Below are 25,743 nucleotides of genomic sequence, written 5' to 3' on the forward strand. Positions count from 1 at the left end.
AATTGGGGTGTTGTAGTTCCGTAGTACCTATGCACGAGCCGCCCTGCATATAACGTCTTTCTTCTGGAGACCTACCACAACGTATTATCTTCCAATTAATCAGAAGTCTATAGCACTTCTGGTACTGTGAAAACATGTCCAAATGCAAATTATGGTGAAATGTTTTATGAACTTTTGTTTGTTTGTATTTCACTTTACTACCGCAAACAAATTCACAAATGAGAATCCTCTTTTTTAGGTAGGTGTACTTCCACAACAAAAGGTGAGTTAGATAGTTTGTTAGGGAGGGTATAATTTTCTCACCAACAGGTTTCTTCTTCATAAAACAAAGTAGTTAACAGACATAATATACACAATTCATGGCTGTTGGTGTGTCAATCTTCTGTTAACATCCTGCTTCATGCAGCTTCCGGAATTTGTAATAAGTACAGTTTCTGCATTGCTACTTAAATTCCTTCGTAACTGAAAATTTCATACCCTGACCGCCTTTCGAGATACCTGATTACTTTTCACAGTCGATGTTAAAGTGGTTTTATCATTATTATAGGCTTTAATGCTATGTCTATCAACACCTTTCAAGAGATTTGTTTCCAATAGTATGAAACAGCTCATGTTTGAAACACCAAGTTTTTACTTTCCGCCCCCTCCTTTCCTTAAAGATACTGACTAATAATATTTATGAATACCATTTTCGGCCGTCAGATGTCAGTTCATTTTCAATATTTATGTTGAACAATTTGTTAGTGCGATCTGTCACGATCAATCGCTACTTTGTAGCGTGTTTTACGTGATGGGCTTGTTAACAGTTAATTTGTCTTCCTTTCTCTTTTTTCTCTCTATTAGCTGAGATATCCCTTTAATTCAAAGTAGTTCAATTATTAATTTTTCCCTTTCTATTTTCAATGAGTATAGCGCATCATTAAGTGGATTGCTTTCTCTTCTGTATTCCTGTTCAGGCTGATTCATTTCTTGCCTGTAGTGAAAGCGCCGGTTAACCGGCTAATGCCTGAGTATAGCAGGACGAATTTAATGGGTAAATTACTTTTTTTTTTTTTTAACTTAGTGATGTCATTGCATATTTACAGGCTAGGCGAGATAAGTAAGGGAAAGAAGCGATTTCCTGCTAATGAGGCCTAAACATCGGTTACCTTACCTGTTTACTCAATCAATTTCTTCATGTCATATGGCAAAATGCATAGACTTATCCTTTTATATTTTTACATGAAATGTAATTTGATTTAAAAACTATTTTTTATTTACTTATTTATGTTTTGCTTAAATAAATTTACTGGGAAGCAAGTATGCATCATTCAAATATGGAAAGGCATTTCGTGGAAAGTAATTGTGTGGCAAGAAAGATCACCATGCCTGTTGTGACTTAATAAAAATAAAAAGCGTGCTTGTTTCTGGAGAAAATCCATGAACTAAATTATTTTCTTCAGAAAATAATGCTGACTCCCCCCCCCCTATTCAAGGTGATGTGGGAAAATTAGAAGGAATGTTTATTTCAGAGAGTGGGATTTTATGTACAAGTTAACTTTACCATGTAAAGTGTGCAAATTTGATCTGTGATAAGTTGACAGTGTTGCGAGTTGCAATTGTACATTTCTGGATACATTTATTGACATAGTTAGAAATGTGTGAGGGATACATGTTAAAAATTTTGTTTAGAAATGTTCCCGGAATCATTTTTGACCAGTATGATAAATTTTCTAAACAAATGCATGATATGTACACATCACTCATTTAAAATAACTAACAAAACTATGGAAATACCTGAATATATTAGCATGAATTAATTCATAAAAGATTATAAAAAATATCTCTTAGGCTAAATAATCATGAGAATAACTAATTATTGTGACACTTCCAAGGACTCATCACAGATGCATAATCTGTACTCTCATTTATGTTGTCCTTATTTTCACTGACCTCAAATCTTATCCATAATTTGACAGTAAAAACAGGACAAGATCTTCCAGGACATTGAGACATTTGTCTCAGGAAACAATCTCTGCAATGTGCTGGTTTTTCTGTATACAAATGCCAGTATAGTATTAGGAATAAAGGGAATGAGTTTTTTTGGTGTTGACTCAGTCTTTCTGAAGATTGTTGGTATCATTGAAACTTGGTTCACTGAGGAAGTTCCAACAGGAATTCAAAGTAAAGCATGTTTCTACAGGATAGAGAGGGAATGAAAAGGGTGGTTGAATGTTACTTGTGTGATAAATGAATTGTGTTGTCTTGAGGTGAAGCAGAGGAAATGATTCTAATGGCGTTGAAAGTATGGTGTAAGGTAGAGGTGGATAGCATGAGATATTTAGTCGGATGCTGCCATAGGCCAGAAAATATAGATGATGAGCAGGAAATGTTTATGCCAATTAGTTTGGCAAGTGCAAAGTGAGTGATCATTATGGGAGACTTCAACTACACAAATATAAATTCTGCAGAGGAGGCAGCACACACACATATATATATATATATATATATATATATATATACAATGTTCCCTCTAAGATGTGCACACGTTTTACAAGTAGCGCACAAAGCAAAAAATATGCGCACACTAGATTTTAAAGAATATGTTAATGCCCTTTGTCTTAAATATCATGATTTTCTGGATGATACTACAGAAATAATTAGTCAGTTTAATGATTTCAAATTTTCTGTACAAGAAAAAATTAAATGTAAAATGGTATCAAATTTTACACAAATGGTTGTATTTGCTCTTCAAAATGAGCAGTTTTGTGATTTGGCAAAGTTGATGGATATTGGAGGAACCTTCCTTGTATCTAGTGCAGACTGTGAGCGAGGTTTTAGTCTAATGAATCAAATAAAAATCCAACTTAGAAACCGTTTAGGAGAATGTCATTTGGCTATGCTAATGAGAGTGAAAAGTTACCAATTATATGGAAATTCAATTAATTTAGATAGTGTGTATAAAGAGTGGGTGAATGCCAAAGACAGAAGAGAGAAAAAATAAAGAGATAGAAGCTAGAACTAAACAAGATGAGAATTAGTAACGGACTTATTATGAATGTTTAACAAGGTGAGAATTAGTAATGGGAATCTTTTATTATGTATGTTTAGAGTTATTTGCAAAGTTAGAAAATTTAATTAAAGGCAATCAGTCACTAGTGTTATTTTTTTTTTATACTTTATTTCTTACTTCTAATCAGATCAATATTAAATACATATAAAATATTTATGTTAGCTCTGTGATCGATGTCACACAACTTACTTGGTGATGGTAATAATACACACACTTAGAATCCTATCTAGTACAGTCGGTATCGTGTTGGCCTCACATGCACGAAGTCTCCGGATTGAGTCCTGTCATGCCCAAGGCTTGTGAATCGTGATTTCCGACTGTTTACTGGGGAGGCTACTGCCGTGTGTGTGTGTTCCCACACACGGCAGTAGCCTCCCCAGTAAACAGTCGCCACGGCAACAATAGTAGACACGGTGGGGAGTTGGGGTGACCTGGCTGACATCCCATTGACACCAGCAGGTAAAGAGTGAACTAAAATCTTTTAACTTTTTTGCTTAAATGATCAGTATGGTGACTTGTATGGGTGCGCACGTACTTTTCAAAAGAAGGCAAATTTTGCACATGCAAATTTCTGCGCACACTCACAGCAAAAAATTAGAGGGAACATTGTATATATATATATATACACACACACACACATACATGAAGGGTACTGAATTTTTGAAATTCTTAGGCAGCATATGGAGAGAATATGTGGATGAAGAGTTCTGGACTTGGTTGCAATCAGAGGATCTGGTTGTTACTGAGATATCATACTTGTTCCCAGTTGGTGAGAATGACCATGAAATCTTAGAGGATGAATAGGCATGCAGAGGTGTCAAGGCAGAAGGAATTTATGTGGAATTATAAGGCAGGCAACAATAGTAGACTTAGAAATTGGCTTAGTGCAATGCAGTGGAATTGCACTAAGCATCCTTGAAAGAATTTGAAGGATGACAGGTCAGTAGTGTATGGGAGATAGTTAAGAAAAACCTGACCATAATGACAGATTGTATACCTGGAGTGAAGAAAATAAAGTGATTTGGAGTAAAATGGATGACTAGAGAAACTAGAGGCTTAGGCTAGGAAGGTGACTAGTATAGTAAGGAGAGAAAAATCAGAATGAAAGGAAACTAATGCTGCAATTCAATGAGAACTTCAGGGAGTTTTTTTCATATTGTGACCTATATGAGGAAACAGTGATTGTGGATGAATTACCTTGCTAGATGGAAATGGTAGGTAACCATATTTGAGGTATTTAATGATTACTTTATTAGAGTGCTCCACCCTGCTAAAGCAGGCTTTACTCCCCTTCCTACAGATTAGGAGAGGTGAAGGATTAGAAGTGAATGAAGATGCTTTCTGAATACTGAGTACTCTACTCTATTCTATTCCCTCAGCCATACGGCTGATGGAGGTAGCTATATGCTACCATACTAGGGAAATAACTATGAGCAAGGTGGTTTTCCATTGCTTTCCTTGCCATACTATATCCTATGACTGTATCCTGTATGTTCACAGGGCCAGTTTGCCTGCTTGCGGGATGAAAAATCCCAGATAAACTGATGGGAAAAACCCTGCTGTCCATGCCCAAGACTAGCTAGCTTGGCTATTGCTGAGGAAGATCCTTAAGCTCCTCATGTTGCTGATGGGAATCGAACCTAGGTCACTCCTTCCCAGGGCATATGGTTGCGAAGCTCAAAGCCACTAGGCTAACCACACGGACACTTAGTACTCTAGATATTAGTAAATCAGGGGAACTAGATGGAATTTCCATGTGTATTAAGAGAACATGCTAAGGAACTTGCCATTAACATGACTGTTTAATGAAAGTCTTGCAACAGATCAAATTCTTGAGCAATGGAAGAGTGGTTGTGATGGCTGTAGAATGGAGCTATCAGACTATAGACCAGTTTGTATTTTTCTGTGGTTTTGGAAAATTAGTAAGAACTAATTCAGATTTGGGAAGATGAGGACAATAACATTTATATAGGCTTGCTGGTTTTGTTAAGGGACACTCTTGTTTTACTAATCTAGTTGCCTTTTATATTAGAGTAATGAGCAGTGGGTGAAGTTAAGATATACATAGTGATATTTTTGGATTTTAAATTTAGACATGGTACTACATGACAAGTTGGTATGTAAATTGATATATGAATTGGATTAGTAACTGAGTTTCTGATAGATATCACAGAGTTGTATATTGAAGAGCAGTATTAGGGAGTGTGAAGGTTACAAGTGGAGTTCCCAGGAATTTGTATTGGGGAATTCCATTCAGTTGTTTATATACATGATGGGACGGTTATTAGTAATAGTACGGATGGTTTGGTTCATCAAGATGATTTGATAATCCTGGAAAGGTGGGTGAATGAATGGGAATATCGGTTAAATGCAGCTAAATGTAAAGTTTTGAAATTTGGGATCCACATATGGAATGTTTTATATTCACTTGGTGGAATTATTCTCCAAGAAGTGGAGGAAGCAAGGGATCATTGGGTGATAGTAGATTGAAATTTCAGTGGACATATTGCAAAACTTTTCAAAACAACCCAGAGAATTTGCCATGGTATTGAAGAGGACGTAGACCAACAGAAATAAACCTGATAGTTCCATTGTGTAACGTTCTGATCAGGCCATATCTGGATTACTGAGCTCAGGATCACCAGGATTTGAAGGATTACAGTAATCTTGGAAAGAATGCAGAATCAGATGATGAAAATGATGTCAGGGCTCTAGAATGTTCTCTATGAGGACAACTGATCAAACTACAGACTTTGATGGATAGAAGACAAGGGGGAGGGAAATACAATGGTATTTACTCTTATTATATCACTTAAGGAATTGAACAACGTAGATACGAATATAAATTACACTTTAATAAATATTTCCGATATTTCGGCAATGTCACGTTGCCATCTTCAAAAGGAACTCTTACAAAAAAAAGGGCACGTGCACGTTGGCACTACAACACAGTAACTGAGAATGAAGAGATGAAGCTATTCTTCTCCTAAAAGTCCGGATGGTGCCCTCTACCGGGCTAAGTAAGTGTTCTTGGCCGTTGGACTGAAAGTCTGCTGATGTAAGCCTCCCAAATTTGGGGCAGTCTCATACAACCAAATTTGTTGAGGTTTGGAGAGTTTCTTAGGGCGGAGGCTGATTCCATAAATAGTCTTTCGAATTTGTATTTACTACGGTGTATTACTGTAGCTTTCTTCTACCGTATTCTGTGGCGTGTATCCAGAGCATGGTCTACAAGACCAGAATGGCTGTACTTGTGAAAACGGATGTAGTTCTTGTGTTCAGCAATTCTGATATTCGCTGTCCTGCCTGTTTGGCCAAAGTAAGACAGTTTACAGCTGCAAGGGACCTGGTATACACCAGGTAGGTCTAGGAGAAGTGGTTGGTCTTTAGTGGAGCGGATAAGGGATGCCAATTTTCTGTATGGCCTGTAACAGGAGGTCAGGTCATGTTTTTTTCAAGATTTTGGTAATTTTTTCCGAGGTGCCTCGGATGTAGGGAATGGTGATGGATTTAGAATAATCCTTGTTGTGGAGGGGATGCTGTGGTTTGTAGATTTTAATATTTTTTGGATTTTTTTTTGGGGGGTAGCCATTAGCTGAGAAAGTGTTGAGGATGTGATTTAGTTCAGTGTTTAGGGCCATGTCATTAGAACAGATTAGTTTAGCCCTGTTGTATGGTGTTTTTACCACTCCATATTGTTGTGTGTGTGTGTGGGGGGGAGGAATTGTTGGTGAATGTATCTGCCTGTATGGGTGGGTTTTCTATAAACTGAGAAAACCAAGGTTCCATCAGGCTGGCAGGTGACTAGTATGTCTAGGAAAGGGAGGCTGTTGTTTTTCTCTTTTTCCAGGGTGAACTTGATTCTGGGGTGTTGGTTGTTTAAGTGTGTTAAGGAGAAGAGGAGTGTTTCAGAGCCATGTGGCCATATAGCGAACACATCATCAACGTAGTGAAGCCATATGGTTGGTTTTTGTGGGGCAGAGGCTAAGGCTTTTTCTTCAAAGGTCTCCATAAAGAAATTGGCCATGGGTGGGGAGAATGGTGAACCCATGGCTGTCCCCTCTATTTGTTTGTAGAATTTTGCCTGCCAAATGAAATAGATATTTCATTTTTTTCATTCAGAATTTTTATTATTTTATTTTAATTCAGGACTTTTAGGAGAACAATAGCTTCATCTCTTCATTCTCAATTACTGTGTTGTAGTGCCTATGTGAATGAGCTCTTTTTTTGTAAGTTCCTTTTGAAGATGGCAACGTGACGTTGCCGAAATATCGGAAATATTTATTAAAGTTTAATTTAATTTATATTCGTATCTACGTTGTTCAATTCCTTAAGTGATTTAATAATGCATAACTAACGTATAAGCCTGTCTACGAGAATGGTATTTACTGTATTGACACTTTGAAGATTTTCATATGCAAAGGGAAGGAACAAGGACAAAGGGCCATTCCTGGGAAGTTGAAGGAAGTACAATAATTTCCCCATTATCTGTGAGGGGAAACATTTCAAGACATCCCGCAGATACCTGAAACCGTGGATAGAACCGAACCCTATATATGCTATGTATTTTCCTATACATACATACCTATGATGAAATTTAATTTATAAATTAGACACAGTGCGAGATTAACAACAATAACTAATAATAAAATAATTATAACAACATACTGTAATAAAGTTATGTGAATGGAATCTTAGCAATCTCAGCACACTTTTTTACAATAATTTTACAATAATCTATGCACAAACCTGCTGTAGGAACACTGCCACCACATTTAATTATTGTAGGCTGTTTAGAGCACATTATGAACCTACTGCTGAGTAGCCATCTCCTGTAATTAATTATTATTACGTGACACCTCCAGAGAGTCCGAAGACTCATTGAGGGAGGACACTACTCTACATCCACTCAATCCACCAATGCCATCTACTGCCCGCCACCACTACCACCACTGGTATTTCCACAGACAAACATAAACATCCATGCCCATGGCAGGATTCGAACCCACAGCCTTTTGGCTGGAGTGCGGATATGCTAACCGCTCGAACAACCAGGCCAGCATAATTGTTTAACCAGAAGGTTAAACAATTATGCCAGCCTGGTTGGCCGACAATAATTGCAACAAAATAATATTGCAACAAATAATAAGTAACCGATATTTTATCCCACATAGCAAAGTCTTCGGAATGACTTATCACCTGACATATTTCTTTGAACCTGTAGCATTTGTTCAGTTTATACTCAATACTTGAATAAATGTAGCCATTTTTTCTTCACTTTTATTTTATTAAACTCCACTTTAAGATAAGTATATCTTGCTTTTTAAGTGTATTAATATGTTCCACATTGGGCATGGAATTCTTATGCCCCTTCTACAGGTATCTTCATTGATACTGAACTGGCTGACACTATCTTTCCATTTTTCCTCCAATTCCTAAACACGAGCAACTGCTGGTTAACATGTGTACACTGTCTAGCTGCATACATGCTGAATCAGCTTGTTATTCTCTTTCATTTCCTCTACTTTGCCTTGGAACAGTCTTTTCCATTCAGTTTTCCCTAAGGACTGCAAATTTCTATTTGTTCAAAAAACATATCAACAGTTTTTTTGTGACTTGTCCATAAGCATACTGATGTGGTGGAGGCTTCGTAATCCCTCTCATATATGGGATTGATATATTAAAAACATGTATTTTATTTTTTGTAGCTGTTTTGGAGTATGGTGAATAGTTTGTTGATGTGGCATGGGATTAAATTTGGTTTATTACTATTATTACATGACACCTACAAGGAGTCCATGACTTATTGTGGGAGGATACACTACTCAACACAACTCACTGTCTTCCTTACTTAATCTTGCAACAACATAACTATTGCCATCAACACATAATGCCATCCATCATCACCAATAATATTTTTTGTCTGTAAAATTGTGTTCTCATTGGGCCGATTTGCAGTGTGTGTGGGGAGGATGAAAAACCTAAGTTTCTAGGAGGATAAAACCTTGTGACCTCTGTGTGAGATAGGCTGACTCACCTCAGTTGAAAAAGTCCATATAAAGATTCTTCTTGTTACGATGAGAAATGAATTTGGATCCTTCCTAGTAAAAAGGTGTAATGTTCTGTTTTTTCAATTGCACTATGGAAGCGCTAATAGTTCTTTCACTGACATTACAGATTACATTATTTTTTTGAGGATAATGTGCTGAAGTTTTCAAGCGCATAGATGATTGAATTACAGCTGTTTAAATTAAAGTAACTTTTTTTTATAGATATTGTACTTATATTCTAAACTTTATATTTTACATATTTGTAGATCTCTGCAGATGCCAAGCTTGTGTCAGTATGCTTTTTATTTTTGTGATATAATATATCACATTTTACTTAGTTAAATGTTTTTCTCTGTTTTAAATGACTATAAAATAGTGTTATGACAGTGTATGTGAAATATACTTTCATATGACCTTCTAGGTATACACATACCAGTTATACTTCATGAAGTACAGCTGGATTTCCAGATAAGAAAATATTACTTTTGGAGATTGATTAGTTTTGTCATACTGTTCTCATCAAACTCTATTGCATTTCTGAGCAGTTCTTTTTACAAATCTCCTCAACCTCAAAATAATGTCCCTTCAAGTGATGTCCCTTGAAGGTTTTTGTATAGAACAGAGCATTTAGACTGTGAATTATTCTCTTACTGATTCATTCTATTCCCTGTCAGAGTGCTTTTATCATGCATTCCTTACACAATAATTGGGTAAGGAATACACAAAATCCCTCATCAAGAGGAATTTTGTACCTCTTTTTCAATTTAATTAAGACTAACTGCAGCCCAACCCCTGTAATTTTTTCTTCCTGCAAAGATGCATCTAGATTACACTTTCATGTGATTTTATACATATGCAGACTGTGTGCCAGGTGTGTGTGATATCATATATATTATATGTCACTATCTTTGGAAATGGATAGTGACATATAGTCACTATCTATTTCCATAAGGACTGAATAGTGACTATATGGTGATAAAGAAACTATGAACAATATGAAGGATACATGAATGGATACTGGACCGAACAGCTTCAGACAGGAAACACTATGAAATAATGGAGTAGTGTTTGAGTTTATTTAAAAAAAAATGACAATGATAAACTATACATTTGACTAGTTTGCATAATTAACATTTACTTTTTTGTCATTAATATCAATTCATTAAAGACATCATTGAAGCCATCTTATCTATATATTATGAGAGTATGCCATAATATATAAATAAGATGGAAGCTGATGATGCTATCGAAGTGATATGATTATGCCAGGAAAGGTTTGATGTAAGAGTCATATCAAGAAGAGAGAGAAAGGTTTGGTCTTGACTGTTGAGCAGAGCATTATCAAAAGTAATTGGAGAAGATCTGGAGTCTTCTTTATGGGAAAGCAAGCAAAACTACATTTTGAAAGCATTGAAGTTGACTAAATTGCTTTCACCCCAATCGAGGATACTGTGGAGATTGATGTTCAGGTCAGTTATTATAGATATTGAAGCTTGAGATGTTTGATCGCTGTAAGTCTTTGTCATATGAGTAGGAAGAGTGGATTTTTTTTTATATTGAGCCCATACATGAGAGGTTGGTATGGGTGGTGGGTTGGGAAAGAAGGTACTTGTTCACATTTGATTTAAAAGTCTGTATATTGTATTGCTTGGGAAATGCATTAGGGGAAAGACTGTTCCATAGTACAGCAGTTGCAGGGATGAAGGAGGAGGAGAAGAAGAAGAAACTTGTTCTGTGGGTTTCAAGGTGCACTGTGAAGGGATGTTGAGCAGCAGCTGCACGTGTTCCAACAAGCTTAGTACTAAGTGGGGGAATTATTAATGCTATTTCAGATGAACATTTTCCATTGAAATGTTTGTAGAATACACATAGTGTGGAGACCGATTGTCTGTGTGAAAGTGGGGGGAGTGAGTTGGTAAGAGATGGGTCATTAATTAGTCTGATTGCTGTACTCTGTATTGAGTCAAGCGTTTTGAGGGGGGCTTTTGGGGGGCCCACCCCATAAGTGAGAGCAGTATTCAATTATTGGACGGATTTGTGATTTGTATAAGGTTAACAGCTGTTCAGGGGTGAAGTAACGTCTTGAGCAAAAGAGAAATTCTAGTTTTTTAAGAAGCTGAGGATGCAATGGTTGTGATGTGTTTATGCCAGGAGAGGCTTGATGTCAGGGTAATTCCAAGAAGAGAAATATCAAATTGTCTGGAAATTTGGGTGTTGTCAAAAATAATACTGGAAGAAGATGGTTCTTTTTTATGAGAAATAAGACAGTACTGGGTTTTATTAGCATTGAAATTGACTAGGATATCTGAACCCCATTGGAGGATGGCTTGGAGATCAGAATTGAGACCAGTGGTGGTTGATGTTTTGTAGGTCGAGGTGTGTGCAGAATAAGGTTTATCAAAAGAAAGGGAGAAGTGCAATGTGCTGTCATCTGCAAAACTGTGTATTCGGTTGGAGGTCAACTGAAGTAGGTCATTGATATATAGCAGGAAGAGGGTTGGTGAGAGGACAGAACTTGTGGAACCCCAGCATTAGTTGAATGGTGAGAGGATTAGGAACCATCCACCACCACACATAGTGTGTCCAGACAGAAAGCCTGCAATCCAACTACAGAGTTTTGAGATAGACTAAACGATGGCAGCTTGCTTAGTAAACCCTTTTGTCCAGAGATGGGTGACATGTGAGCAGATCTCCTGTTGATCAGCAGTGACAGAATCCATACTGGCAGTGACTCGTCACCCTTCTTGGGAATGGGTTGAATATAGACCAATTTCTAGACTGTGTGATAGATACCAGTGGAGTAAGACAGTGTGTGTGTGTGTGTGTGTGTGTGTGTGTGTGTGTGTGTGTGTGTGTATATATATATATATATATAGGCAGCATAGGACAGGAGTCAGTTCTGGTGCACAAACCTTCAGGAGACAATTGGAGGAATGGCGTCCACGCGGTTAGCCTAGTGGCTATGCGCTTAGCAACCATATGCCTGGGGAAGGAGTGTCCTAGGTTCGATTCTCGTCGACGATGTGGGGAGCTTAAGGATCTTCCTCAGCCATAGTCAAGTTAGCCGGTCTTGGACGTGGACAGCAGGTTTGTTTTCCCCAGTTTATCTGGGGTTTTTCATCCCGCATGCAGGCAAACCGGTCCAGTGAACACACACGGATTACAGTCAGTAATACTGACCCAGCCATAGGTCTGATTCGTCAACTATGCCGGTTCCGGAGCCCAGATAAAAAATTCGGGGAGACCGAGATGGTGCCGTACATCCCCATAAAGTGGACTCACGGCTGTGTATCATCATGCGATTATTATTATTATTGGAGAAATGTCATCAGGGCTAGGAGACTTTTTTATATCTAATTTGGACAGTATTTTACTGATCTCTTTCTGCCAAAAGGATATAGTGGGCATTGTATGTTGGACATCTGGATATACTGCATACATTTGAATAAAGTATGCAGTCAATGAGAGTAGGTCATTTATGTGTATATATGAGGTGGTATCAAAATGTTTCGAGACTAGGTTTGTAACACACCAACAGATGGCAGCACAAGGCTGCACGCACAGTCGCAGGGAGCACCTACCTTCATAAGTCAGTGTGCCAAAAGACATCGTCCTGTGTACATCAGGAGCTGTGCAACTGATGCTATTCTGGCCACCTGCGTTACCACATCTGCTATTTCATCATGGACAGCAAGTTAGAACAAAGAGCAAACGTGAAATTCTGCATGAAACTGGGTAAATCTACCACAGAGATGTTTGACATGATTCGGCAAGTTTACGGTGATGCTGCAATGAGTCATTTGAGGTGTTTTGAGTGGCACATGTACTTCAAGAATGGAAGAACATCACTAGAAGACGATGAGAGATCAGGAAGACCTTCAACGAGCTCAACTCCCAAAAATATCGAAACCATTCGGCAACTTGTGCATGAGAATCGTCGGAGAACACTCCACAACATTGCTGCCATTGTCAGTGTGTCATACGGAACAGTCCAGGCAATCCTCACATGTGCTTTGAACACGCGGTGTGTTGCTGCCAAGTTCATCCCCAGGCTGCTGACCCAGGAGCAGAAGGAATACCACGTCGAAGTCGGCCAAGAACTCCATCAGCATGCCGTGGATGACCCATCCTTCATGTCGAGGATCATTACTGGTTACGAAACTTGGGTGTACGAGTACGACCCTGAGATGAAGCAACAGTCTTCACAGTGGAAGAGCCCATCATCTCCATGACCGAAAAAGGCAAGGCAGGTCCACAGCTTGACCAAGTGCATGCTCATCTTTTTTTTTGACATTCGCGGCATTGTGCATCGAGAATTCATCCTCAAGGGACCAGACCATCAATAGTGAGTTCTACTGCTAGTTTTTAAGGAGTCTGGGGGAGGACATTTGGCAAAAGTGACCAGATCTGTGGCCCTCGAAAAACTGGATGCTCCACAATGACGATGCATCCTGTCACCGAGCTCTCCTCACACATGAGTTTCTCGCCAGAAGCAACATGATCTCACTTCCGCACCCACCCTACTTGCCAGATTTGGCTCCCGCAGACTTCGCCCTCTTTCCGAAGATGAAGATCCAGCTTAAAGGTGACCGTTTTGACACCATTGCGGAGATCCAGTGCGAATCGCAGAGGGTGCTTGACATGGTTCGAAAAGAAGACTTCCAGGACACATTCCAGAAGTGGCAAGAACACTGGGAGCGCTGTATTGATATACAAAGGGACTATTTTGAAAGTGATAGTGTGTAAGCCTAGATAAATAAAGTAATTTCTTGTATGCTGAGCTAGTCTCGAAACTTTTTGATACCACCTCGTAAATCAGGAAGAGGGTGAAATAAGAGCCTGAGTGACATTGGCAGGAAAGTCTGAGGAGAGAACACCATCTGCTATTATACATAGGGATTGATTTCAGAGAAAACTGTCAATCCAAGGACGAAGGCAGTCCAAATGATGATAACTCGTTGAAGCCCTTAATGGCAGACCCTATCAAAAGCCTTGGAGATGGCAAGAGCAACAGAACAGGTTTTTCTAAACCTTTTAATGGAATGGATCCAAATGTGAGTGACATAGGCCCGGAAATCTGTGGATCTAGAGTGGTGAAATCCATACTGGTGTTCATTGATAGCAGTTCTCAAGGTGTTGAAGTTGACTGTTGTCAACTTCAACACCTTGAGAACTGCTTTAGACAAAATTTACTTTAATTTACTATTAAAGTAATAGTAATAATCTATTATTATTACTTTAATCATTACTTTAGACAAAACCGATGTGAGAGCAGTAGGTCGATAGCTTGATGGTAAGCATTTAGTTCCTTTTTTGGGAACTGATTGTATATGAGCTTTCTTCCATGTGGAAGGGTGGATGCCAGCTGAGTACAGTTTAGTGAATAGATGATAGAGAATGGATGTTAGTTCAGGAGCACATATCTTGAGCACAGTGAGGGGAATTCTGTCAGATTCAGCTTCCTTTTGTAGTAATAGACATAAGAAGAATAAAGTTATTTAAGATTCTTCTTATGTCTTTCTGGTGGAAAGTCACAGGAGGCATGAGATGCAATGTTCTAGACAAGGAAGGAGGTAATTTGCCATGGTCATCTATGTAGAAGTTGGACAAGAAGAATGATGCCATCAGCCTTGTCTTTAGGCGATGTTACAATGCTACCATTAGTGAGATTGAGGAGGCACAGATGGACAAAAGTTGTGCCTTGATGGCTTTGGCAAGGGACCAGAAGGCACAACTGCTGGTGGCACAAACGGCAAGTTTTCTACATTTATCCTTGTTGAATCTAGATTTTGTCCTTTGTTAAAAGGACAAAGTCTAGATTCTTGTATAGTTTCACAAGTGTGGGCAGCTGTGTAGGCTGCTTGAAGCCTGTGTTTTGGTCTCAAGCTCTTGTGAAAGTCTGTTTGCTTTTCTTGGAGAGCCCTGGCATGCTTTTTTTTAGAGAACTATGGTTTACATATGAATTCAGGAATTTGAACAGAGTGAGGAATGAAAGTTTCCATTCCAGTATGGATTATTTCTGTAACAAGATCAGAACAGGTAGTTAAGTCTGAAGAATGAAAACAGTCTGGCCTTGGAGTAAAATTCATGCAAGTCCTCCACTTGGCATTGTTGCAATGCTAGGGCAAATGAGGTTGCGAATGGCTGAGGGAAGGATGTTCCACCAGAGGCAAAACTTTGATAAAATTGTGGTCTGAATTGCCAAGAGGAGCAGTCACCTGAACAAAGTACCTGGAAGGAGAGAGCTAGTTAAAATATCTAGAGTATTGGATGAGTGAAGAGGATTATCAGGAATTCAGGTAGGGAGATGAATGATCTGCTTTAAGCCATAACTTAAAAAAAAACCCTCCAAGTTAATAAAAGCATTTGGAAATATGAATGTGATAATAATTATGCAACCAATAATGTAACTACAGAATGGATAAAAGTAGAGGCATACCAGGTGTTTTAACATCATCATCATCATCAGCCATTGTCAATCCACTGCTGAATGAAGGCATATCTAAGATTACTCCAAAGCTGTCTATCAATGGCTCTCCTTCCCCACTCTTGCAAATTAGACAATATCAATCCATTGTGATTTGAGTCTGCGTCATGGTCATTTTTCCTCTTGTGGAATTCAAACCAGTAATTTTTTTGTCCATCATTTATCTTGTCTTCAAGCAATATCCATTGCTTGAAATGTCAACCCATTGACACGAAATTGTGTTGTTCTTAATTTTTAAATTTCCTTTGCATTTAGTGTCCATGTTTCACAGCCAAATGTCAATATAGGAAGAATGCATTGGTTAAAAACTTTAATTTTCAGGCATAATGATAATTGGCTTTTGAATATTGACTGAATAATTTTTCAAATGTTTTCCACTCATGCATCGCATTGTCTTTTAATTTCTTCCATTTCTTCCGCTTGTGTTTAGTGTCATCATTATTGATTTTGATTATTTCTGGTTGGACATAACCATTGAACATAACTTGGGTCTTCTTTAGATTTATCTTTAGGCCAGCTGTTTTGCTATCAATTTGGAGTTCATTGGAGACAAGTATAATTCATGCACAGTTGAAGTAAAGATAACTGAGTCATCTGCAAAGCATAAATGGCTTAAATATTTTTCATTTATCTTCAGACCTTTCTCTTCCCAATCAAGAAGTTTGAATATTTCTTTTAGGCACACTGTGAATATATATAAATTTAATGATCAGAAGCCCACAGATACCAAAATAGAAAAAAATACTAGTTATTATTTGAGTGCATAACTAGTTTCGTTTTCTTAGAAAACTTCATTGGGTGCATAACTCCATTGTAGCATCTAAAAGTATTTTCTGATTTGTTCCAGATCGCTGGATGAATTACAGAATCCTCTTCGCTAGGACAAGCAGAATTAAGAATCTGATTAGATAGTGCACTGGCTCTAGTTCTGCCATATGGAGAGAAGAATTGTGGAATCAACAGAAATTGTCCTCAATCTGTACCTTAACTATAACCTATCTGATTGTCACCATTCAGCTATCCAGCTTTGGCATTTACAAGATCATGCCTGCATGAACGTGCACAACAATACTATGGCATCAAGAATGCCTTCAAATGCCAGCAATACGTTTGCAAGTTAATTTATAGCTGTTGTTTCTCTTATAGTATATATTTTTGTATTTCTCTTTTCATGTTATGCATCTGATAAAGTTTTTTAAGAAAACAAAACTATCTCTGCACTCACATAATAAATAGCATTTTTCCTATTTTGGTATCTCCTGGCTTCTAGTCATTAAATTTATTTAATTATCTCATATACCTGAGTAAATCCATTGCATCAGAGATATATATATGTGTGTGTGTGTAGAAAGTTTTTTACCTTGGGTATAATATATGTTAAAGATACCAAGCTATTTTAAACCTGGTTTTAATCCATTTCCCAAGTAAGTCAAGTTTGCTCCTGCAAGTAGTACTTGCACTACTTTGCAGGTCTGGGTGACCCGCAAAGTTGTGCAAGTCTTAGGCAACTCGTGGTTAACATATATTATACTCAAGGTAAAAAACTTTCTACATCTATCTCTCATCCTGAGATTTTTATTTAATAAGGTCAAAACACCTTTTGGTAACTTGTTTTGATAAAATACTTATAAAAGCTCTGTATTACTTAACCTTGGTATTTCTAAGCCTGGCTCCCACTGATGAGATCTCAATAAGGTCGAAACCAGTCCGGGTAGTGGCCCTTGCCTTTAATGCATAGCATCATACATCTCCTCATGGAGATCTGCTTTGCATTAAGGGTAAATATTAAGAATAGTGATCAGAGCTTATTCCACCTTTACCATGAGTTGCCTAAGACTTGCAATACTTTGCGGGTCACCCAGACTTGCACTACTTGCAGGCGCAAACTTGACTTACTTGTCTGTTTGCCTACTTGAGAAATGGATTAAAACCAAGTTTAAAATAGCTTGGTATCTTTAACATATATGTGTATATATATATGAAGGGGGGGTCTGGAAAGTTCTGATAAACACCTAGAACAAAATGATATTAAAGCAACTGATATAACCACAAGAAAGAACATATCTTAAAATCTTTAAACCTCCTCTCCATATTTCATCAAATTTCAATAATTTGTCCTTTTTCTTTTAGGATATATAAGAAGACAAAATTAATTAATTGTTTTAGGTGTTTATCAGAATACAGGGGGTTGGGGAGCATCACCCCACCCTCATTAAATGAATGGCAGTATGTAAATAACACAGGAATGCATTAGTATCAAATTACTGATGAGGTATTTAGTCATCCTTGGCTCTCAGATTCATGTGGTACTTTAAAGAAAGAAAGATTCCAGAGATATGGAAGACCTCAAAAACCATACTTCTATTCAAAAAAGGAACAAGGAAGACATAAAAAATTATCGTCCAATCTGACTACTCTCTCACATATATAAAATTATGAACAGAGTAACACTGAACAGAATCCAAAACAATCTTGAAGACAACTTCAGTAGAGAGCAGGCAGGATTTAGAAGAGGCTTCTCCACAATAGATAATATCCAGGTCATTTCACAACTAACAGAAAAATTCAGAGAATACCAAATCCCTCTATGTTTCCTCTTTATTGATTTAAAAATAGAAGCATTTGATACCATAGGACACAATGCAGTCATCAGTGCCTTACTGGAAATAAATGTGGACCCTATTAAAGAATTTTAATATTAAAGAAATTAACAAAAATCAGACCACACAAATAACCCTATTTGATCAACCTCTAAATATAGATATAAAGAGAGGGGTCTGCCAATGTGACGTGATCTCCCAAATCTATTTACTAGCACTTTAAAATACATTCTGAAAAAAATAGACCTACACGGAGGAATAAGCATAGATGATGAAAAACTACAAATCCTTATGTTTGCCGATGATCTAGTACTGATATCCCACAACTTTGAAAAGACCTAGAAGAAATGGGTGAAAAGATATACACAAACAGCAGTAAGATAGGCTTAGAAATGAATCTAAAAAAAACAATGTATTGAAAACATCTAAACAAATGACAGTCACCTCTGTATTAATAACATCCCCATAGAACAAATCAACTCCTACAATTGCTTAAGACAAACAATAAATATGAATAACGATTTATCTGAAGAACTAGCAAAAAGAAAGAGAGCTGCATGGCTATCATTCAACAGACTAAAAGAAACGCCTACTGATCCAAATCTTAACATCTCTGCGAAAGCAAAACTATTTAATAGTGACATTCTGCCATCACTCACATATGGATCAGAAACATGGAACACGACAAGAAAAGAAGAAAAAGATACTCAGAATAACTCAGCGTGCAATAGAACGTAGGATTTGTAACATCTGCCAAATGGAACATGTTAGAAACACGGAACTAAGAAAGAGATCAGGCATAAAAGATGTGGTAACTGCGGTATACGAAAGCAAGATGAGATGGGCAGGTCACATAGCCAGACTCAGGGATAACAAATGGACATATAGAATACTCAACTGACAACCAAGAATAAAGAGGAAACCAGGAAGACCACCTACAAGATGGGAAGATCCATCAGTGAAATCTATGGGTATAACATGGAAGAGAGAGAGAGAGGCTCAAAATCGAGATCGTTGGAGGCATCTTTGTGACCTGCACTCACAGAGAAATCCTGAGTGAAACACAGGTCCATCAAGGTAAATACCTCATTATGTGCGGATAGTAATCTGCATATAATGATTGTGGCAGTTATTCCTATACATCTGACATAAGATTGTTACTAAATATGGCATGGAAATATCTTCTGATAAAAAAAAAAAATAAAGAGAGGGAGTCTAAGAAGCAAAAATACCACGAATACAATTAGGATCAAATTACTGACCAAATACATTATCAGATGCAGATGACCGTATATATCTTCTGATAAAATAAGTTATGGCATTTAAAGGAAGGGGGTCAGAAGCAAAATAGTTGTAAATAGCAAACCAAAGAACAAGAACAATTTTAGTTATCTTGTCTTGTCTGTAATATAAGCTACATTGAAGCAAAGATCCATAATAAAATTAACAAATTTCCAAAATTATTGGTAGGAGTAATAATATATTTAAGCTACATTTAGCAGGTACAAGATTAAGAATATTCAATGCTTTAAATCTGTTACGTTATATGAAAGCGCAATATAAATGGTGAAAAAAAACATAGACCAGTAAAGAATAACATTAGCAGAAATGAAATCTTTGAAAACAGCAAGATACACTAAACTAGATAAGAATAAGAAACAAAAAAATTCTACAAGAACACAAGAATAAACCAATCTTACAAACTGTAGATAATTATAGAAATGTTGAAAGTTTATTTTTCACTTGGTTAGAGTATAATAAATTTAGTTTAATCCTTTATCCAAGTGTGAGCAAACAAAGTTTGTGCCTGAAAGTATCTTCAGGACAGGGGTAAGGTGGTACAACACCAGGGCAACTCATTGCAAAGGTGGAGAACGCTACCAACACTCCTATCTCAGTATCTCCTATAATGCAAAACACATCTCCTTGTGGATATGTCTAACGTTATGCATTAAGGGAAGGGCCACTACCCAGACTAGTTTCGACCTTTATTGAGGTCTCTTCAGTGGGAGCCAGGCCCAAGTGGAGATACCAGGCAGAAGCATTAGCAGGTCATCTCTACCTATAGGAGTTGCCAAATGGTGTGCCACCCTTTTTTACCCCAGTCCTGAAGATACTTTCAGGCACAAACTTTGTTTGCTCATACTTGGATAAAGGATTAAACTAATTTTATTATACTCTAACCAATTGAAAAATAAACTTTCAACATCTTTCTCTAAATCTAGAGTAATTTATTAAAATAGGGTGGCACACCATTTGGCAACTCCTATAGGTAGAGATGACCTGCTAATGCTTCTGCCTGGTATCACAGCTTGGGCCTGGCTCCCACTGAAGAGACCTCAATAAAGGTCGAAACTAGTCTGGGTAGTGGCCCTTCCCTTAATGCATAACATTAGACATATCCGCAAGGAGATGTGTTTTGCATTATGTTTTGCTTTATAGGAGATACTGGGACAGGAGTGTTGGTAGCTTGCTACACCTTTGCAACGAGTTGCTCTGGTATTGTATCACCTTACCCCAGTCCTGAAGATACTTTCAGGTGCAAACTTTGTTTGCTCACACTTGGATAAAGGATTAAACTAAATTTAGTTATAGAAATGAATTTTGTGTATATTTCTCACCCATGGAAGGTTATTAGCAAACCTGAAAATACATTTGTACTGGAGGTGGGCTTGAGGATTTTTCCATTTTTATCAATTTTATATTTATATTTTTGATTTATTTCTTACATTGTCTAGAAACCCTGTTCTAGAGATGGAATTTTTTCAAGCCACTACACGCCTTCAGTAATCGGGGTAGTGGTTTCAAACCAAGTAGTGAAATTCATCTCCCACTTGCAGACAGTCACAAACATCCATGTCTATCAGATTCGAACCCACGACCTGTTGGTTAGAGATCAGGTATGCTAACCACTCAGCCAACCAGGCCAGCAAATGGATTCAGCATGTGAATAGAATGTCACCGAAGAACCCTTCCTCCTAAAAAAATACTAATCTATAAGCCAAGAAAGGGGGAAAAAACCCCTTAAAGAAATGTTGTGAGATTGGAACAGGCCACAAGGTCTAATACTGTAAAAGGAGGACAATTGTTTATCATATCTCTTTCTCTTTATGTAATTACAGTGGTACATGACATCTGACTTCCCCGAGGTTGGGCCTTCCCACTATGACCCTTTCAGACACTAAACTAACCTCCATTAATTGAAATTTCCAGCAGTCTCTATAGTTCACTCAGTATTGACTGAGTGAGCTGCAGACAGAAACTCAGGATTTTTATCTTGTAAAATAGGCAAAAAAAAAACTAGCCTGAGAACATGCAGTTATTAGACTTAATACTCATAATTGCAGTTTTGCTTGTCTGTAATTTTAACCAAACTACCTGTTCTGTTTGTTGTTTTATCAGTTATCTGAACTTGAAACCTGTAACATGAGAAAAGTCAGTCAATTGTTCTGTTGTCTGTTATTTGAAGTTTTTTACATATTTTCAAACTCCATCTTATTTATATTCCAAATCCTACCCTCCACCTTTTTTTTTTTTTTCCCATGGCCTGGGAGGAGTGATGATTCAAAACTTGTAACTCGCATTTGTGTGTTTTATATATATATATATATATATATATATATATCAGTGGCGTCACGTGCCCATTTCAGTTGGGCGTGCTATTGCGGCTTATGCAACCCGCACTTCAAAATTCATGTTATTTTGACCATATGATCGCATTTTTATCGATGTATGAAAGTTTTAAGAGTGTACATCACATCAGTGCTCTGCTCATCTTAATTGGTCTAATGCAATTAATTGTAAGATAACTTTGAATACTTGCCTGTTGCACCATTTGTACATCTTTTCAAAGGGTTCAAAGGTGTATGTATTTTGAACGCACCCCCCCCCCCGGGGCTACTAACGCGAATGTGATGTAATGTTTACACGTTGAAAGTATCCTCTTCATGAAGCATTAGCATGTTGTGTTTACTTTTAGGAATTACGTGAAGTCTGGAAACAATTAGGGGAGTCTTTAACAGGAATAAATGCAAAAATATAATATTGGTGATGAGTACTGCACACCTAGCACATCCTGAATATTCACCTCTGATATATATACAGGGTGTTCGGGATAAATTTGACAGTTTCGTAAGGAAAAAGAAAATCTTCTTTGTATCTATTAAATTTAATGAATTGACAAAAAAACATTACAGGCAGAGTTAATTACAATACTATCAACAAGATTTACTCAAAATAACCACCATTAGCATCGATCACAGCTTCAATTCTGCTTCGGAACCTCGAACAAGCTGATGCTACAGTCTCCCTGGGAAGGGCCGCAAAAACTGTTTTAATTTTATCCATTAACTGGGCTTTTGTATTACTGGAAGTGCGATTGGTGTCTTTTTCAACTGCGCCCCATACAAAATAATCCATGGGGTTAAGGTCTGGGGAGTTTGGAGGCCAAACATTTGGACTGGTGAAGTCGTAGAAATTTTCAGACAACCATTTTTGACTTTTCCCAGAGGTGTGGCAAGGGGCCGAATCCTGCTGCCATACATACGGCCTACCATTGGCTACCCTTGTTATCCAGGGCTTGACTACAGTTAGCAACTCCACGAACAAAGCCCGAATTCCAATGCCAGGGTTCTTCAACACCTGTTCCTGCAGATTTGCGAGGAATTCTGCTGTACGAACGCAATCAGATCGTCTGCTAGGGATCTTTCTTCTTGCTACATCCTCGTAGTCACCATTGCAAGTCTCTAGTTCATGCCTGATTGTTTTTACTGTATTCAGGGAGCATTGGGCAGCAGTCGTAATATCCTTATTTTGATGGCGGGCACGAATCATCATGATACAAGTTATTCTCTTCCATGATTCAGGTGGGTTCCAGCTATCCATCCTTTCTGACATCTTGTATATGAATGAAGAAGGGTCCAAACTTTTAAATGAAGAGAAGTGTGTGTTAATACATGTAACTTACGGAAAAATATAATTAATTATAAATATGTCAAATTTATCCCGAACACCCTGTATATATATATATATATATATATCATCTCATCTTTCTTTTACCCTCTTTTACCTTGCGGTGTCGAGGGTTTATTAATCATCGAACTTCAAACCGTTCACAGGATAAGGTGGTCAGCCCTACACCCCGGTGTATCCTATGTTCTGTAGTGTTGAGTTCTCAAAGCCAGTTTGCCTGCTTTGCGGGATGAAAAACCCCAGGATAAACTGGGGAAAAACCCTACTGTCCACGCCCAAGACCAACTAACTTGGCTATGTGAGGAAGATCCTTCAGCTCCTCATGTCACCAACGGGAATCAGACCTAGGACACTCCTTCTCCAGGCATATGGTTGTGAAGTGCATAGTTACTAGGCTACCCGCGCAAACTTTTTTAAAGAGACCAGATAAAGGTTCTCACATCATGAACGGCAATTGAACCCAGGTCTTTCCGACCAAAGGGCTTCTTTATACCGACTGAGCTATGGAGGCCCAAAGTGTGTGTGTGTGTGTGTGTGTGTGTGTGTAGACTTTGTTGGTTCATGAGTACGTGACTAAGAGTTTATAAGGCAGAACACTGGAATAAGATTATAACATTTATTTTAATTCACAACATAGCATTTCATCCCAATTGCACAGGATTTCTTCAGATGTAAACATACAAACTAGTAGACAAAACAGGTAAAGACTAACAAAGGTAACAACTGTTATGTACTTATTGATGAGACTGATGTTATTTTAAAATATTTCAAATTGTATGTTGCATTGTTCAGAATGTTGTGCTTGTTTATGCATTCATATGTATGTTTGGCTGATGAGGGCTAGGATGTATTCAGAAAAGTTGATACTTGGGTTATTATTTAGATGTTTAGAATCTAATGACATTTCCAAAGACTCCCAGATTTATATATATATATATATATATATATATATATATGTAGAAAGTATTTTTACCTTGGGTATAAATATGTTATAGATACCAAGCAATTTTAAACCTGGTTTTACTCCATTTCCCAAGTAAGCAAACAGACTAAAAGTCAAGTTTGCGCCTGCAATTGATGCAAGTCTAACTGATCCCACAGGTAGTGCAGGATCAGGGCAACTCGTGGCAAAGGTGGGACAAGCTCCGATCACTAATCTTAATATTTACCCTTAATGCCAAAACACATCTCCAAGAAGGGGATGTATGATGTTTTGTATTAAAGGCAAGGGGCCACTACCCAGACCGGTTTCGGAAAATGGAGTAAAACCAGGTTTAAAATTGCTTGGTATCTATAACATATTTATACCCAAGGTAAAAATACTTTCTACATTTATATCTCCTCCAGAGATTTTTATTTAATAAGGTTAAAACACCTTATGGTAACTTGTTTTGGCGAAATACTTACAAGCTCAGTATTACTAAATCTTGGTATTTCTAGCCTAGCTCCCACTGACGAGACCTCAATAAAGGTCGAAACCGGTCTGGGTAGTGGCCCCTTGCCTTTAATACAAAACATCATACATCCCCTTCTTGGAGATGTGTTTTGGCATTAAGGGTAAATATTAAGATTAGTGATCGGAGCTTGTCCCACCTTTGCCACGAGTTGCCCTGATCCTGCACTACCTGTGGGATCAGTTAGACTTGCATCAATTGCAGGCGCAAACTTGACTTTTAGTCTGTTTGCTTACTTGGGAAATGGAGTAAAACCAGGTTTAAAATTGCTTGGTATCTATAACATATATATATATATATATATATAAGTTCTCAAAGCCAGTTTATATATATAAGTTCTCAAACCCACAGTATATATATATATATACTGTGGGTCAGTATATATATATATATACTGACCCACAAACATAAGAACAGTAGTGTGTGTATGTGGACAGATGTTCTGGATAATGGAAGACACTGTTGATGTGTTTCTTAAACAGTTGTAGGTTGGAAGAACTGTATCTTTCCAAACAATGAATGGAGAATTAAAGAAGAGTGTGAGAAGTTTGATACTGTCCGAACAGCAGTTATTAATGTTTTGACATGCCTAGAAGAAAATTATTATTATTATTTGACACCTCCAGGGAGTCCAAGGACTGAACAAATAGTTGTTGTGGCCAGTTTGGAGCAAAGCACTCATGCAAAAAAACCTATAGAAAAGGCAGAAACTTAAACATTATTGGATTAGTTCTGTGAGAAGAGGGGTAATCTGTTAAGAGAACTGTCATCTTTTGGATAACAAACTGTTTTTAGTGAGGATTTTCTAAGTCTGATCAAATTTAGGATTTATAAAGTGTTGGGTTGCACAGATGAGCAATAATGCCTTGGAACAGAAGAGGACCACATTTCTTGAAAGCTGAGGAGACTATGAATAAAATAGATTTCCGAGGGAGGAGTAGAGGCTAAAGTCAGCCTGGGAACCAAGATCATCTCTTTACTGGATGTTTGACTATTATCAAAGGTGTCAAACTTTGTTTCCTTGAAATATCAAGAAAGAATGACCACATGAATTTCCCCAGCTCTTTCCATGGTAAGTGTGCAGTTGAGTAAGGTTTGATGGAAGATTTGCTGAGGCATAAATAGTAGC

The 25,743-nt window shown here is 37.6% G+C and overlaps 1 protein-coding gene across 1 annotated transcript in view; it reads left to right on the plus strand.

The window, feature by feature from the left end:
- Positions 1-749: 749 nt before the first annotated feature.
- l(1)G0196 (inositol hexakisphosphate and diphosphoinositol-pentakisphosphate kinase) overlaps positions 750-25,743 on the plus strand; it is a 313,327-nt gene continuing 288,333 nt past the window's right edge. Inside the window, exon 1 of the mRNA XM_090413234.1 lies at positions 750-1,033. Within this exon, the coding sequence (XP_090269360.1) occupies positions 1,003-1,033 (31 nt within the window). The 5' untranslated portion in view covers positions 750-1,002. The remainder of the gene's footprint in view (positions 1,034-25,743) is intronic.

The sequence above is a fragment of the Typopeltis vanoorti genome, chromosome 23 (assembly GCF_054136105.1).
Source record: "Typopeltis vanoorti isolate ZY-2024b chromosome 23, IOZ_Tvanoo_1.0, whole genome shotgun sequence".
NCBI classification, from domain to species: Eukaryota; Metazoa; Arthropoda; class Arachnida; order Uropygi; family Thelyphonidae; genus Typopeltis; species Typopeltis vanoorti.